The sequence below is a fragment of the Gavialis gangeticus genome, unplaced genomic scaffold (genome assembly GCF_001723915.1).
Source record: "Gavialis gangeticus isolate Ggan-Ray unplaced genomic scaffold, GavGan_comp1, whole genome shotgun sequence".
Taxonomy (NCBI): domain Eukaryota; kingdom Metazoa; phylum Chordata; order Crocodylia; family Gavialidae; genus Gavialis; species Gavialis gangeticus.
This window is the reverse complement of record NW_017728960.1, coordinates 3,289,626-3,300,857: the sequence shown is the minus strand read 5'-3', so window position 1 is coordinate 3,300,857 and position 11,232 is coordinate 3,289,626. Positions and strand designations below refer to the sequence as shown.

Sequence of the window (11,232 nt, the reverse complement as noted above, 5' to 3'; positions counted from 1 at the left end):
GAAGGCCTGGGAGGGCGACACTTGCCGGGGCCATTACAACAATGTCTCATGTGCAGTCTTTCACCCGCGGCAGGAACTGATCCTCAGCAATTCGGAAGATAAGAGCATTCGCGTCTGGGATATGTCAAAGCGGTGAGAGCTCTGCTTCTGGTTTTAGCCAGTGAAAAGTGCTGTGGTGTAAATGAGTGATGGACCATCTTCTGTATCCATCTTACGAACTGGGTTCATTCCTAGGCTTCTGGTTCACTCTGTGTCTTGTCCTCCCCCTCCCACATTTAGCACTGGTGTCCAGACCTTCCGCCGAGATCACGATCGCTTTTGGGTGTTGGCTGCTCACCCTAACCTCAACCTCTTTGCTGCAGGTAAAAACAAATCCTTACAGGTTGTGGGAGGCTGGGGTGGGGAGGAGTGGTTATCCTGTAATTGTACTGTGGGGCTAAAAGGTTTCTGCTGGGCACTTGTGACAGAGCTCCCTTTGCTTGTTGGTACTTGTTCCAGTTTACTGTAGAAACACTGGAGGAGCTGAGAACCCTTTTTTTTTTTTTTTTTCATCGTAATATCCCAAGGGCTCCAGTTTATATGCTCGGACTCCATTGCATTGCAAACAGGCTGTGAGCCACCCTGTGCTGGTTACACTGCTGAACCTGTGCATACCTTCTGTCACATGGGTCCACACAGATGCTAAGACCCTCACTTGACTGGGAACTGTAACAAGAAGGAGATGGGGCAGCTGCTAATGAGGAGCGCACAGAATTCAGTTAAGGTTGCAGGGTCACAATTGCATGCTGAGTGTCAGCCATCCCTGCAGTCTCTGTGTCCAGTCTCTGGAGGCCTGTAGGGATGCCCTTGTACTTTCCATGAGGTCCCCTTTGCTAATGCAGCCAAAAGGTGTTGCAGGCAGCTGAGATGTGTCCATCTCAGGTTTAATCCTGACGGCCAGTAGTGATCCTGGTCTTTTGTTTCCAGGCCACGATGGTGGCATGATTGTGTTCAAACTGGAGCGCGAGCGGCCGGCCTATGCTGTGCATGGAAATGTGCTGTATTATGTGAAGGACCGATTCCTCCGTCAGCTTGACTTCAACAGCTCCAAGGATGTTGCTGTCATGCAGCTGCGAAGGTGAGTCAGGCTCTTGGGACAAACGGGTACTTCATGGCAAAGACTTTGGTAGAGAGCACCCAATGATATCTGTTGCTGAACTTTCCCTCTTCACGGTGTGTCCCCTTTAGCGGTTCCAAGTTCCCAGTGTTCAACATGTCGTACAACCCAGCGGAGAATGCTGTCCTGCTCTGCACGGTAAGCCAGCCTAGAAGTGCTTAGTACTCCAGTGCTGGTGGTGGAGAGCCCCTGTATTAGTGAGTAGAGAAACTAACTTGATCTCAGTGTTAAGCCCTGTCCTGCTGGCATCAGAAATGTCCGTCCTCAGCAGAGTGGTATCAGCCATCGACATGGGCATTTGTTTAAAGCTGCTTTTTGTACTCTGTGCTTGATGTCACTGCCCTTTTCTTGCTGCACTGAGCTAAAGGGATGTTCAGCCTCCGCTGTACCCTTTCAGGCTGTCATGTTATTCTTTACTCATGCTTCTCTTTCCAAATTTTGATGGTCATCTTTGCATAGCTATAAAACCATCTCATTCACCGGGTGTTTGTAGGCATGAGTTGCCCTTTTAGCAGTGCTTTACTGTTGGCTTCTGTCACTCTGAGTCATTGGTTTCGTTTCTCAAAGTGTTAAGGAGGTTAATGCTGAAATGCTAGTGCAAGAATGTTGTTGTGAATGAGTGGGCAGCAGGGAAGTCCATACCTATGTTTCTCTTCCCTTAGAGAGCCAGCAACCTGGAGAACAGCACCTATGACCTCTACACCATCCCCAAAGATGCAGACTCACAGAACCCTGACGGTAGGCCTGGGCTGGTTTGCTTTGTTCCTGATCAGTCTCCATCTCCACTCTCCCACTGCGAAGAACATTGTTCTTCCAAGCCTGTGTGTTGGACTCTTTCTCCACATTTCCCATAGCCCGTACAGCACGGACCATTTGGCAGGTGCTGGGCTTACTATATCACAGGCCACATTGACTTGAAAAATTCATGTTCATCCCAAACTTTACTGCTGCAAATATATATTTTATAATTTAGTTATTAGGAACTTTCCTCTTTCCCTTTTGACACAGCAGGCAGCCTCCCTGGCTTGTCAGTGGAGATGAATTTTGAGCAGATATGTTCTATTCAAAGAGGCTTTATACTCTGAGAAGTGGCTGTAAAAGTGACACTGCCAAGGTCCAATGTTCATTCTCTCAGTCCAATTTCAGATCGGCTTCACTCAATTTACAAGTCAAAACACGATTTTTTTTCTCCCTCCTAAATACAAGTTCCATTTGGGATCTGAAACTCCAGCTGTGTTCTGCCTGCCTCTGTCATCACAGCCGTAAAGATTCTACGATGAGTGTTTTGCTGGCAGTGTTGGGGCATGATGCATGAGGCAGACTAGAATCCAACTTGCTCATTAGCTGCTTTACTGGTTTCTGCGGGTCTAATGGGGAGAAGAGTGTTGTCAATGAAGTCAGCTGGCGGGTAGCAGAGATGGGAATCAAAAGGGGGCTGTTTTTAGTCCCCTAGTGGTATTAGATGTTGGTTGAGTAATACAGAACATAATTCAAGTTTGTGTTCATTTTGGTCAAGAGGTGTTGAAGTGACAAGTGGCTTGCGGGATCCACAGGGCAGGTGCTCAGAGCAATCTTGATACCAAAGTCCTCTTTGGGAGACTGAACCTCTGCCTTTGGTACTCACAAAGCAGTTATCTAAACCCAAGGGATACATGCACCCAGGATAATTCATAGAATCATAGAAAATGAGGGCTGGAAGGACCTCAGGAGGTCACATCTAGTCCAACCCCCTGCTCAAAGCAGGACCAGCCCCAGCTAGGTCATCACAGCCAGGGCTTTGTCTAGGCAGGTCTTAAAAACTCCCAAGGATAGAGAGTCCTCAACTTCTCTGAGTAACCCATTCCAGAATTTTACTACCCTCCTAGTGATTTTTTTCCCCTAATATCTAACCTAAACTTCCACACAGAAGAGTTCTCCATAGCAAACTGCTTCTACTCCCCACAAGGTGCTGCTCAGCAGAAAATACGCTGTGTCAAGTTGAGCTCTTCTGTTAAGTCTCCCATAAGTGCAGGCCTTTGAGCCCGAGAAGGGTATTAGCAGCCTTGGAGGATGTAATTTCTTTTGCTGTAAAGACAATGATTTAGTGATACCCATGCTTCAGGAGCCTGAGGATCTCTATTCATTGGTGAAGCTCCTCACTTGTGACTCTGAGAGAAGGCGGTAATAACCTGAGCTAATGCACCATAAAAATGGGAATAAACGTGATGGCTCTCTGTCCCCAGGGAAACCGCTGAGTTGAGCCAGGAAGAAATCCCATGTCTCCAGCCTTGCTTTTAACCATGCAGCCCTCTTCCTTTCTAGGGGGTGTATACATGTGACTTGATGCCCCTTCTCTTGCCCTGGACTTTTTGGGGTGTTGGCCTGTTGATGAGTGGTGGGGTCACACTGATGCCGGGATTGGTTTGGACCCAGGTGTCTTCAGTGCATCCCCACAAGATGCACGTGTCTCAAGACGGAGACAGTTTTGTTTTGCCATACCTGCATTACCTTGTCCCCTCCAGGCCTGCTTCCCCATCCTTTAGCATGGAAGAAGCCTGTTGTGGGTTCATCTGACCCATGTCCTGTGGTACAGTTTGTTCTGTGCCTCTGACACATGCAGCCCTGTCTTTATATTAGCATTTAAAGCGGAGGGAACAGCTGCGCACCGGGGGAAGTGCATCCTTTCTCCTCCAGCTCGTTATGCTGGGTAGCAGCCGCAGGGACGGGGGAGGAGGCTTACATTGAAGCCGGGACCCTTGCTGCTCAGTGTGTTTGGCCAGCAAAGCTCTGCTCGTTAGCTTGACAGACTGTGCTGTCACTCAGGATGGCCTGCTTCTGTGCCAAGTGGTGGCGTTGGCTGTACAGGCAACAACTCGTCTTGTGCCTTGGCTAGAGAGAGGGGCTGGCACTGGCCATGGAGAGCTCTGAAAGGGTGTTAGGGGAGGAAATGAATCTTGCGAATAGCCTCGGGTTAAACATGAATTAGTAGGAAGCAGCTGATCTAACAGAGCCAAGATGGAATCAGACAAGACTGACTAATGTGTCTCTGTCGGCACCTGCCAGAGGTTTTATTCACTGCCTGCATTTTGCTGTCCCCAGCCCCTGAAGGGAAGCGCTCCTCCGGGCTGACAGCTGTGTGGGTAGCGCGTAACCGCTTTGCAGTCCTGGATCGCATGCATTCGGTAAGGGGCACACTTAGGTCATCATTAACTATGCTCTGTATTGTTTGGATATCTGGGAGAGGGGCGGAAGTGAGGTTCACCAGATCGTTGGAGGTCTCAGGGTTTTGGCAGGGCACAGTCAGGGAGAAGGGGCTCTGAGTCAGGTGAAAAAGAAGGTTAAAAAAGCTAATAGTGGAACATATTCATGATTTCCATTTGTGGTCAACTCCCTTTGTTATGTATGTGTAAACTCCCCCACCACTCCCCTTGGAGACCCAAACAATAGACTAGAGGAAGTGATGCAGGAGATTAAATGAAGCACCGTTGGACAGTTACATCAGCCAGGCTGGCTTTGTTGCATCAAGGATGAAAAAGCAAGTTTTGATTTTTAAAAACCTGTCCTCAATAGCTGAGGAAGGAGTGTGCAGCAAATGGTCATTTGGGGCTAGTGACATTTCCCCAGACCTGCTAGCCAAAGTAAAAACCCCTTGAGCCTCTCCACCACCCTCGAATAAAATAAACCTGTTTAAGTTCTGTTTCCTGTTGTATTTAATTATATCACGATCACTGTACTTACTGCCTAGTAATGTCAGAATTTTGCTTTTATTGCTCTTGCTTTCCTGGCTTCCTTCTTCTGTTTGTTTCTCTGTGTTTGTTCTTTTCATTGCCTTTTAATTTTCTCTCTCCTTGTATTCCACCTGCCCTTCTCTTTCTCCACCCTTATCCATCCATACACCTTCTCACCTTTCTCCATCCATCTTCTCACATAACTTGTATGTAGATGTTACCAGTTTGTTAATAGCGACAGACTGAGTTTTACTACTTGAGGATGAGGAGAAGTGTCTCACTGCCCCTCTTCTTCACCCAAAATCACAATACACAGGTGTAGTGAGGATATGAGGGGAAAAAACAGATTCTTTTCACTCTGATAAAGTAGCACGTGGATGGCTTTTTATACTTTGACTCCATCTTTCATGTATCAAGCATTGATACATGCAAATTCATCTGTTCTCTGTGTTCCTTTGGTGTTCTAAAGAAGGAAAATTTCTCTTTCCAGTTCCCATCACAAATGACCCCCCCCCCCTTGATCCCTGCTTTTACTGCTAGGCAGACCAAATGCTTATTACTCTTATGGACTAGTGAAGAGACTTGATTTTTCATTGTGGAAAGAAGACGTTTGGGTTTCCCTAACTAACTAAGAACCCCTGTGCTCTTGACCCTCTCCACCCTCTCCAATGACAGATCCTAATCAAGAACCTGAAGAACGAGATCACCAAGAAAGTGCAGGTGCCGAACTGCGATGAGATTTTCTATGCTGGCACTGGGAACCTGCTGCTAAGGGATGCTGACTCCATCACCCTCTTCGATGTGCAGCAGAAGCGGTAAGGTCCTCCCTCCTGGGAGAGCCAGAATCTTGTAATATTGCTGGCATACATCCTCTGGGAACAAGCCACAGTCATTAATGCACTCTGCACATTGCCCCAGCTGCAGGCTGTGTCAGATTGCACTGTGAGTTCACTGTGGTTTGGATCAAAGCAAAAGCAAAGTAATGGTGCAGTTTATACCTTGGCCATTGTGCTAGTGATCACAGGGAGACTTTTTCTTTGATAGGATGGACCCAGGGCGTACATCTTTGCATTGCTCTTCAGAGTAAATTCAGTCTGATCTTACTGTGATGCACTTCTGTGGAGCCAGAACAGTATAAAAGGGTTTTAGTGTTCTGGAAATCAGGTCCCATGGTGTTTGGCAGTGGGTGTTATTAACACCCACTGCCAAACACCCACAGACATGGGCCCTGTCTGTGAAAGGGCTTCGTAGGAAGACTGATGCTATCGCTGTCTCCCCTGCAGAACTTTAGCCTCAGTGAAGATCTCCAAGGTGAAGTATGTCATCTGGTCAGCTGACATGTCCCATGTGGCTCTGCTGGCTAAGCATGGTAAGGCAACTTCCTCCTATGGCCACCTGTTCAGGATTCTTAGTCTTCTGTTCAGGGCAGCCCCACCCATGTCATCTAGTAGATGCACTTCCTTCTGCCAGCTGGTAGCTTCCCCAGATACAGCTGGGCAGTTCTGCCTCCTCACTGCTCAGTTCTCTCTCTGGAGAGATGGCCCCTCAAGTGTCTCAGTGCTCTGTCTGGGTAAGGCACCCAGTGATGGGCACTAAGAAAAGCAGACCAGAATAGAAAGGGAGGAGTTAAGTGCATGATGCTTTTATTGCTTCTGGACCTACCATCCCTACCTGTGGCTCCCAGCCTTGGTTGACTCTGGGTTTGGCTTTGAGGCTGAAGGAGCAACCCTATTTACGTGGAAGGAGAAAAAGAACTCTTGTCTGTTGAAGGGGATTTGGGCTGAGTTCTCTGGAAAAGGATTTGTAGGAGACTGATCCAGAAAAGGAAGGGGCACTGGAGCTTGGCTTTGCATGGTGAAATGGGAGAGACCATTAACTGGTGTCAGGTGTGCCAGTCTCACTGGTGCCTGGGTCATTGTATCTAGCCCATGCTGGTGTAGCTCTAGCAGAAATATAAAAATGCAGTGAATGTGGGATCTCTCACTGTTCCGTCTGGGTTGCCCCCTCCTGCCAGCTATCATGATCTGCAACAGGAAGCTGGAGTCCCTGTGTAACATTCACGAAAATATCCGGGTCAAGAGCGGTGCCTGGGATGAGAGTGGGGTCTTCATTTACACCACCAGCAACCACATCAAATATGCTGTTACCACTGGGTGAGTCTGCTCTGTGGAGCATCTGCCAAGCTCTGGAGCTCAGGGCTTATGCACTGACATGGGTCTTAAGTTAAAACGGGGAGGCTGTGATTTTTTTAACTGGCATTGGAAGTTCTGGGTATACCCCGCACTCTCATCACATCCATCTTGTCCTGGCTCTAGGGACCATGGAATCATTCGCACTTTGGACCTGCCAATCTACGTCACCCGCGTGAAGGGAAACAACGTGTACTGCCTGGACAGGGAGTGCCGGCCCAGGGTCCTGACCATTGACCCCACTGAGTTCAAGTTCAAGCTGGCCCTGATCAACAGGAAGTACGATGAGGTGAGGGGCTGGAGCTAGCCTGGCACTTGGCAACCTTCATATGAAAGCATAGGTGAGTCCCTGCCTTGTGGCATTCTCATTCTGTCTGCCTGGCTTCATCTTGGCTAGGTGCTGCACATGGTGAGGAATGCCAAGCTGGTGGGCCAGTCCATCATTGCCTACCTGCAGAAGAAGGGCTACCCTGAGGTGGCGTTGCATTTTGTCAAGGATGAAAAGACCCGCTTCAGCCTGGCCCTGGAGTGCGGCAACATTGAGGTGAGGCAGCTGCTTGAGCTGGGATGGGGAAAAAAGGGAAGCGTCTGCCTGTACCTCTCCAATCCTGCCTTTGGAGATGGGTCCTGGGGCTGGGGGAAAACCTCTGCTTCCCTCTGCGTGCCTTGTGGAGACCCTGTAACACAGGTACGATCTCCAAAGCCCTACATTGACACTGAGTGGCAGTCACCTAATATGCAGGTCCCAGTGGGCAACAGTCTGTCTTCTGAATTTGACATTCTTGGAGCAGTGAATCATAGATCCTGCACCTGGGGACTAAGAGGAGATAGGAATCTATTGGATGTTCAATAACTGCATGGCCCCATAGTGGAGAGCACGGTCCGGTGCCCCTCCAAATTTTCACTGGAAGTCTCTGCCAGACTGTATTTAGCTTTGCAAGCCTGACATGAGGCTGGCAGTGTTTTTTTCACTACCTTACAAGGAAGGATCTGGGTTGCTGAGGGACTTGTTCAAGGTCATACTAGGCCTGTTGTGTGAAGTGGTGAATCGAACCTGCTCCTTTCAGCCCCAGGCTGGCACCCAACTATTGCATGCCCCTGCTGGGTTCCTCTGGCATCTCTGCTCTCATGTCCATTTCTCCCATGCTCTTTCAGATTGCCCTGGAAGCAGCCAAGGCACTGGACGACAAGAACTGCTGGGAGAAGCTGGGCGAGGTGGCCTTGCTGCAGGGGAACCATCAGATTGTGGAAATGTGCTACCAGCGCACCAAAAATTTCGACCGGCTCTCCTTCCTCTATCTCATCACAGGCAACCTGGAGAAGCTCCGGAAGATGATGAAAATTGGTGGGTAATGTGGCAGTGGGGCGGATAGGGGACAGGAGGAACCAAGTCAAGCCCCAGAGGGAGGACAGGGTCAGCAGTTTGGGGATGGTGGAGAGTTGCAGGGGGTGGTGACTGCTGTGTTCCCTGCTCTAGCTGAGATTCGTAAGGACATGAGTGGCCACTACCAGAATGCTCTGTACCTTGGAGACGTGGCAGAGAGAGTGAGGATCCTGAAGAACTGTGGGCAGAGTGAGTATGGCAGCACTGGCCGTGTTTGGGCCTTCGCTTCTTGGGTTTGGAGAGATGCCGTAGTTGGTATCCTTCCCTCTCATTTCTCATGTGGGATCTACGACACTGTCTCTCACCCCATTCTCATTAAGAAATTAGGTGACTGTGGCGTCGATGCCTACACAGTCGGATGGGTCACTAGTTGGCTGGAGGGCCGCACCCAGAGAGTGGTGGTGGACGGGTCTTATTCGACCTGGAGGGATGTGGGCAGTGGGGTCCCCCAGGGCTCGTTTCTTGGGCCTGCACTGTTCAACATCTTCATCGGCGACTTAGACAAGGAGGTGAAAAGCACCTTGTTCAAATTCGTGGATGACACTAAAATGTGGGGAGAAGTGGGCATGCTGGAGGAGAGGGACAGGCTGCAATCAGATCTGGATAGGCAGGGGTGGGCTGATGAGAACAGGATGGGATTCAGTACTGACGAGTACCAGGTGCTGCACCTGGGGAGGAAGAACCAGCAACATGTCTACAGGCTGGGGAACTCCCTTCTCGTCGGTGCAGAAGCAGAAAAAGATCTTGCAGTCATTAGTGATGGCAAAATGAACATGGGCTGCCCATGTGGGGATGTGGTCAGGAAGGCCAACCGCACCTTGTCATGCATCCACAGATCCATCTCAAGCAGGTCCAAGGAGGTGATCCTCCCCCTCTATGTGGCACTGGTCAGGCCACAGTTGGAATACTTTGTCCAGTTCTGTGCGCCGCACTTCAGGAGGGATGTGGACAACATGGAGAGGGTCCAGAGGAGGGTCACTCGCATGATCAGGGGGCAGCAGGGCAGGCCCTACGAGGAGAGGCTACAGGACCTGAACCTGTTCAGCCTCCACAAGAGAAGGCTGAGAGGGGATCTGGTGGCCATCTACAAACTGGCCAAGGGGGACCAGCAGGCTATGGGAAGAGTCCCTGTTCCCCCGAGACCTACTGGGAGCAACAAGGAATAATGGCCATAAGCTGACTGAGAGTAGATTCAGGCTAGATATCAGGAGGTGCTACTTCACTGTCAGAGCGGCTAGGATCTGGAACCAACTTCAAGTGGTACTCGCTCCTACCCTGGGGGTCTTGAAAAGGAGGCTAGATAATCACCTAGCCGGGCTTGTTTGACCCCAGCACTCTTTCCTGCCATGGCAGGGGGTTGGACTTGATGATCTGCTCAGGTCCCTTCTGACCCTACCTGCTATGAAATTATGAAACTATAGTGCTATGGCTAAGGAAGACACCAGGTATCCTGCAAGGTGGAACAGATAACCACTTAGGCATGATATGCCAGGAGAGTCATGTGTGGGCAGTGAGTGTGCCCCTCACTGCATCCCCCTCCCCATGCCAGCTGAGTTGCTCAAAGCACTTCACAAATGCATTGTCATCCTAAACTTTTATATTGGGGAAATTGAGGCACAGAGCAGTGAGAAAGTTGTTTACAGTCGCACAGCAAATCCGACAGCTGGGAACTGAAATCAATGGTCCTTTGATTGCTAGAGACTGCTGTTGTGTCTGTGTGTGCGCACCCTGCCTGCTCCTGACTTCATTGCTGCTGGGGGGTAAAATACCTCTGTGCAGGCTGCTGATCTCCTTTGAATGTCACCGTGGCAATGAAACCAGGAGCAGGCATTGGCACAGTCACTCCAGGCCCTGTGTGTGTATCACACATGAAAATCCTTATGCATGGGAATCCTCAGAGCCATAGGTGGTCTGTGCCTTTGCAGAGTCCCTGGCCTACCTCACAGCCGCCACCCACGGCTTGGACGAGGAAGCTGAGAGCCTGAAGGAGACGTTTGACCCCGAGAAGGAAACGGTCGGTAAACGGGTTGGCACTTCCTGCCAGTTCCCAGCTCTGTCTGGTTTGGGCAGAGGGTGGCAGTGGGAGCTCGCCTCTGCTTATGGAGATGCAGCTGTAGCCAGCACCCTCCTGGAGTAGCAGCCCTCTCCCTGAGGCTGAAACAAGGGGTCTTCCTGTTGTGGCCTGCAGGTGATTCTCTCCCTTTTGCTTTCTCTGAGCAGATCCCAGATATTGACCCCAACGCGCAGCTGCTCCAGCCTCCTGCTCCTGTCATGCCTCTAGACACAAACTGGCCGCTGCTTACTGTCTCCAAAGGATTCTTTGAAGGAACAATCGCAAGCAAAGGTACTTGGGAGCTCCTTTAATCAGACTAGGAAAAATTAACCTAAATCTCCCTCCAGTGGCTGCAGCAGTCCTATTCTTACACCCCTGCCTTCCCATTGGTTCCATTAATGATATTGTTAAAGTCATCCCTGGGAAACCCTTGGGCACCCTTCACCCACCATCCAGGTGTCTGTGAGCTTTCCTGTGGCCTGGCTTGGTGGCAGGAGCTGGATTGTGATGGGGCCTGCCTGATACCTTGTTGGACATCTCCTAGGCAAAGGAGGTGCAATGGCTGCTGACATCGACATTGACACTGTCGGCACTGAGGGCTGGGGGGAGGATGCGGAGCTGCAGCTGGATGAAGGTGAGTCTGCGTGGGCACAGCGGGAGTGTGGGAGCCTCCAGCAAGCAGGTGCTGACTGCGGTTCTGTTCTGTCCTGCAGATGGTTTTGTGGATGCTGCAGATGGCTTTG

At 50.2% G+C, this 11,232-nt stretch overlaps 2 protein-coding genes across 2 annotated transcripts in view; one reads left to right on the top strand and one right to left on the bottom strand.

The window, feature by feature from the left end:
* COPA (coatomer protein complex subunit alpha) overlaps window positions 1-11,232 on the top strand; it is a 36,054-nt gene that overhangs the window by 15,853 nt on the left and 8,969 nt on the right. Inside the window, exons 10-25 of the mRNA XM_019524744.1 lie at window positions 7-132; window positions 280-362; window positions 967-1,117; window positions 1,228-1,294; window positions 1,819-1,894; window positions 4,235-4,317; window positions 5,539-5,678; window positions 6,147-6,232; window positions 6,878-7,016; window positions 7,179-7,341; window positions 7,450-7,596; window positions 8,208-8,397; window positions 8,530-8,625; window positions 10,362-10,450; window positions 10,657-10,780; window positions 11,034-11,123. Coding sequence (XP_019380289.1) covers window positions 7-132; window positions 280-362; window positions 967-1,117; window positions 1,228-1,294; window positions 1,819-1,894; window positions 4,235-4,317; window positions 5,539-5,678; window positions 6,147-6,232; window positions 6,878-7,016; window positions 7,179-7,341; window positions 7,450-7,596; window positions 8,208-8,397; window positions 8,530-8,625; window positions 10,362-10,450; window positions 10,657-10,780; window positions 11,034-11,123 — 1,850 coding nt within the window. The remainder of the gene's footprint in view (window positions 1-6; window positions 133-279; window positions 363-966; window positions 1,118-1,227; window positions 1,295-1,818; window positions 1,895-4,234; window positions 4,318-5,538; window positions 5,679-6,146; window positions 6,233-6,877; window positions 7,017-7,178; window positions 7,342-7,449; window positions 7,597-8,207; window positions 8,398-8,529; window positions 8,626-10,361; window positions 10,451-10,656; window positions 10,781-11,033; window positions 11,124-11,232) is intronic.
* The window catches only part of S100A11 (S100 calcium binding protein A11), a 19,880-nt gene continuing 12,466 nt past the window's right edge, over window positions 3,819-11,232 (bottom strand). Inside the window, exons 5-6 of the mRNA XM_019524861.1 lie at window positions 10,678-10,686; window positions 3,819-3,894 (exon numbers count right to left, since the gene is read on the bottom strand). Of these exons, the coding sequence (XP_019380406.1) occupies window positions 3,834-3,894; window positions 10,678-10,686 (70 nt within the window). The 3' untranslated portion in view covers window positions 3,819-3,833. The remainder of the gene's footprint in view (window positions 3,895-10,677; window positions 10,687-11,232) is intronic.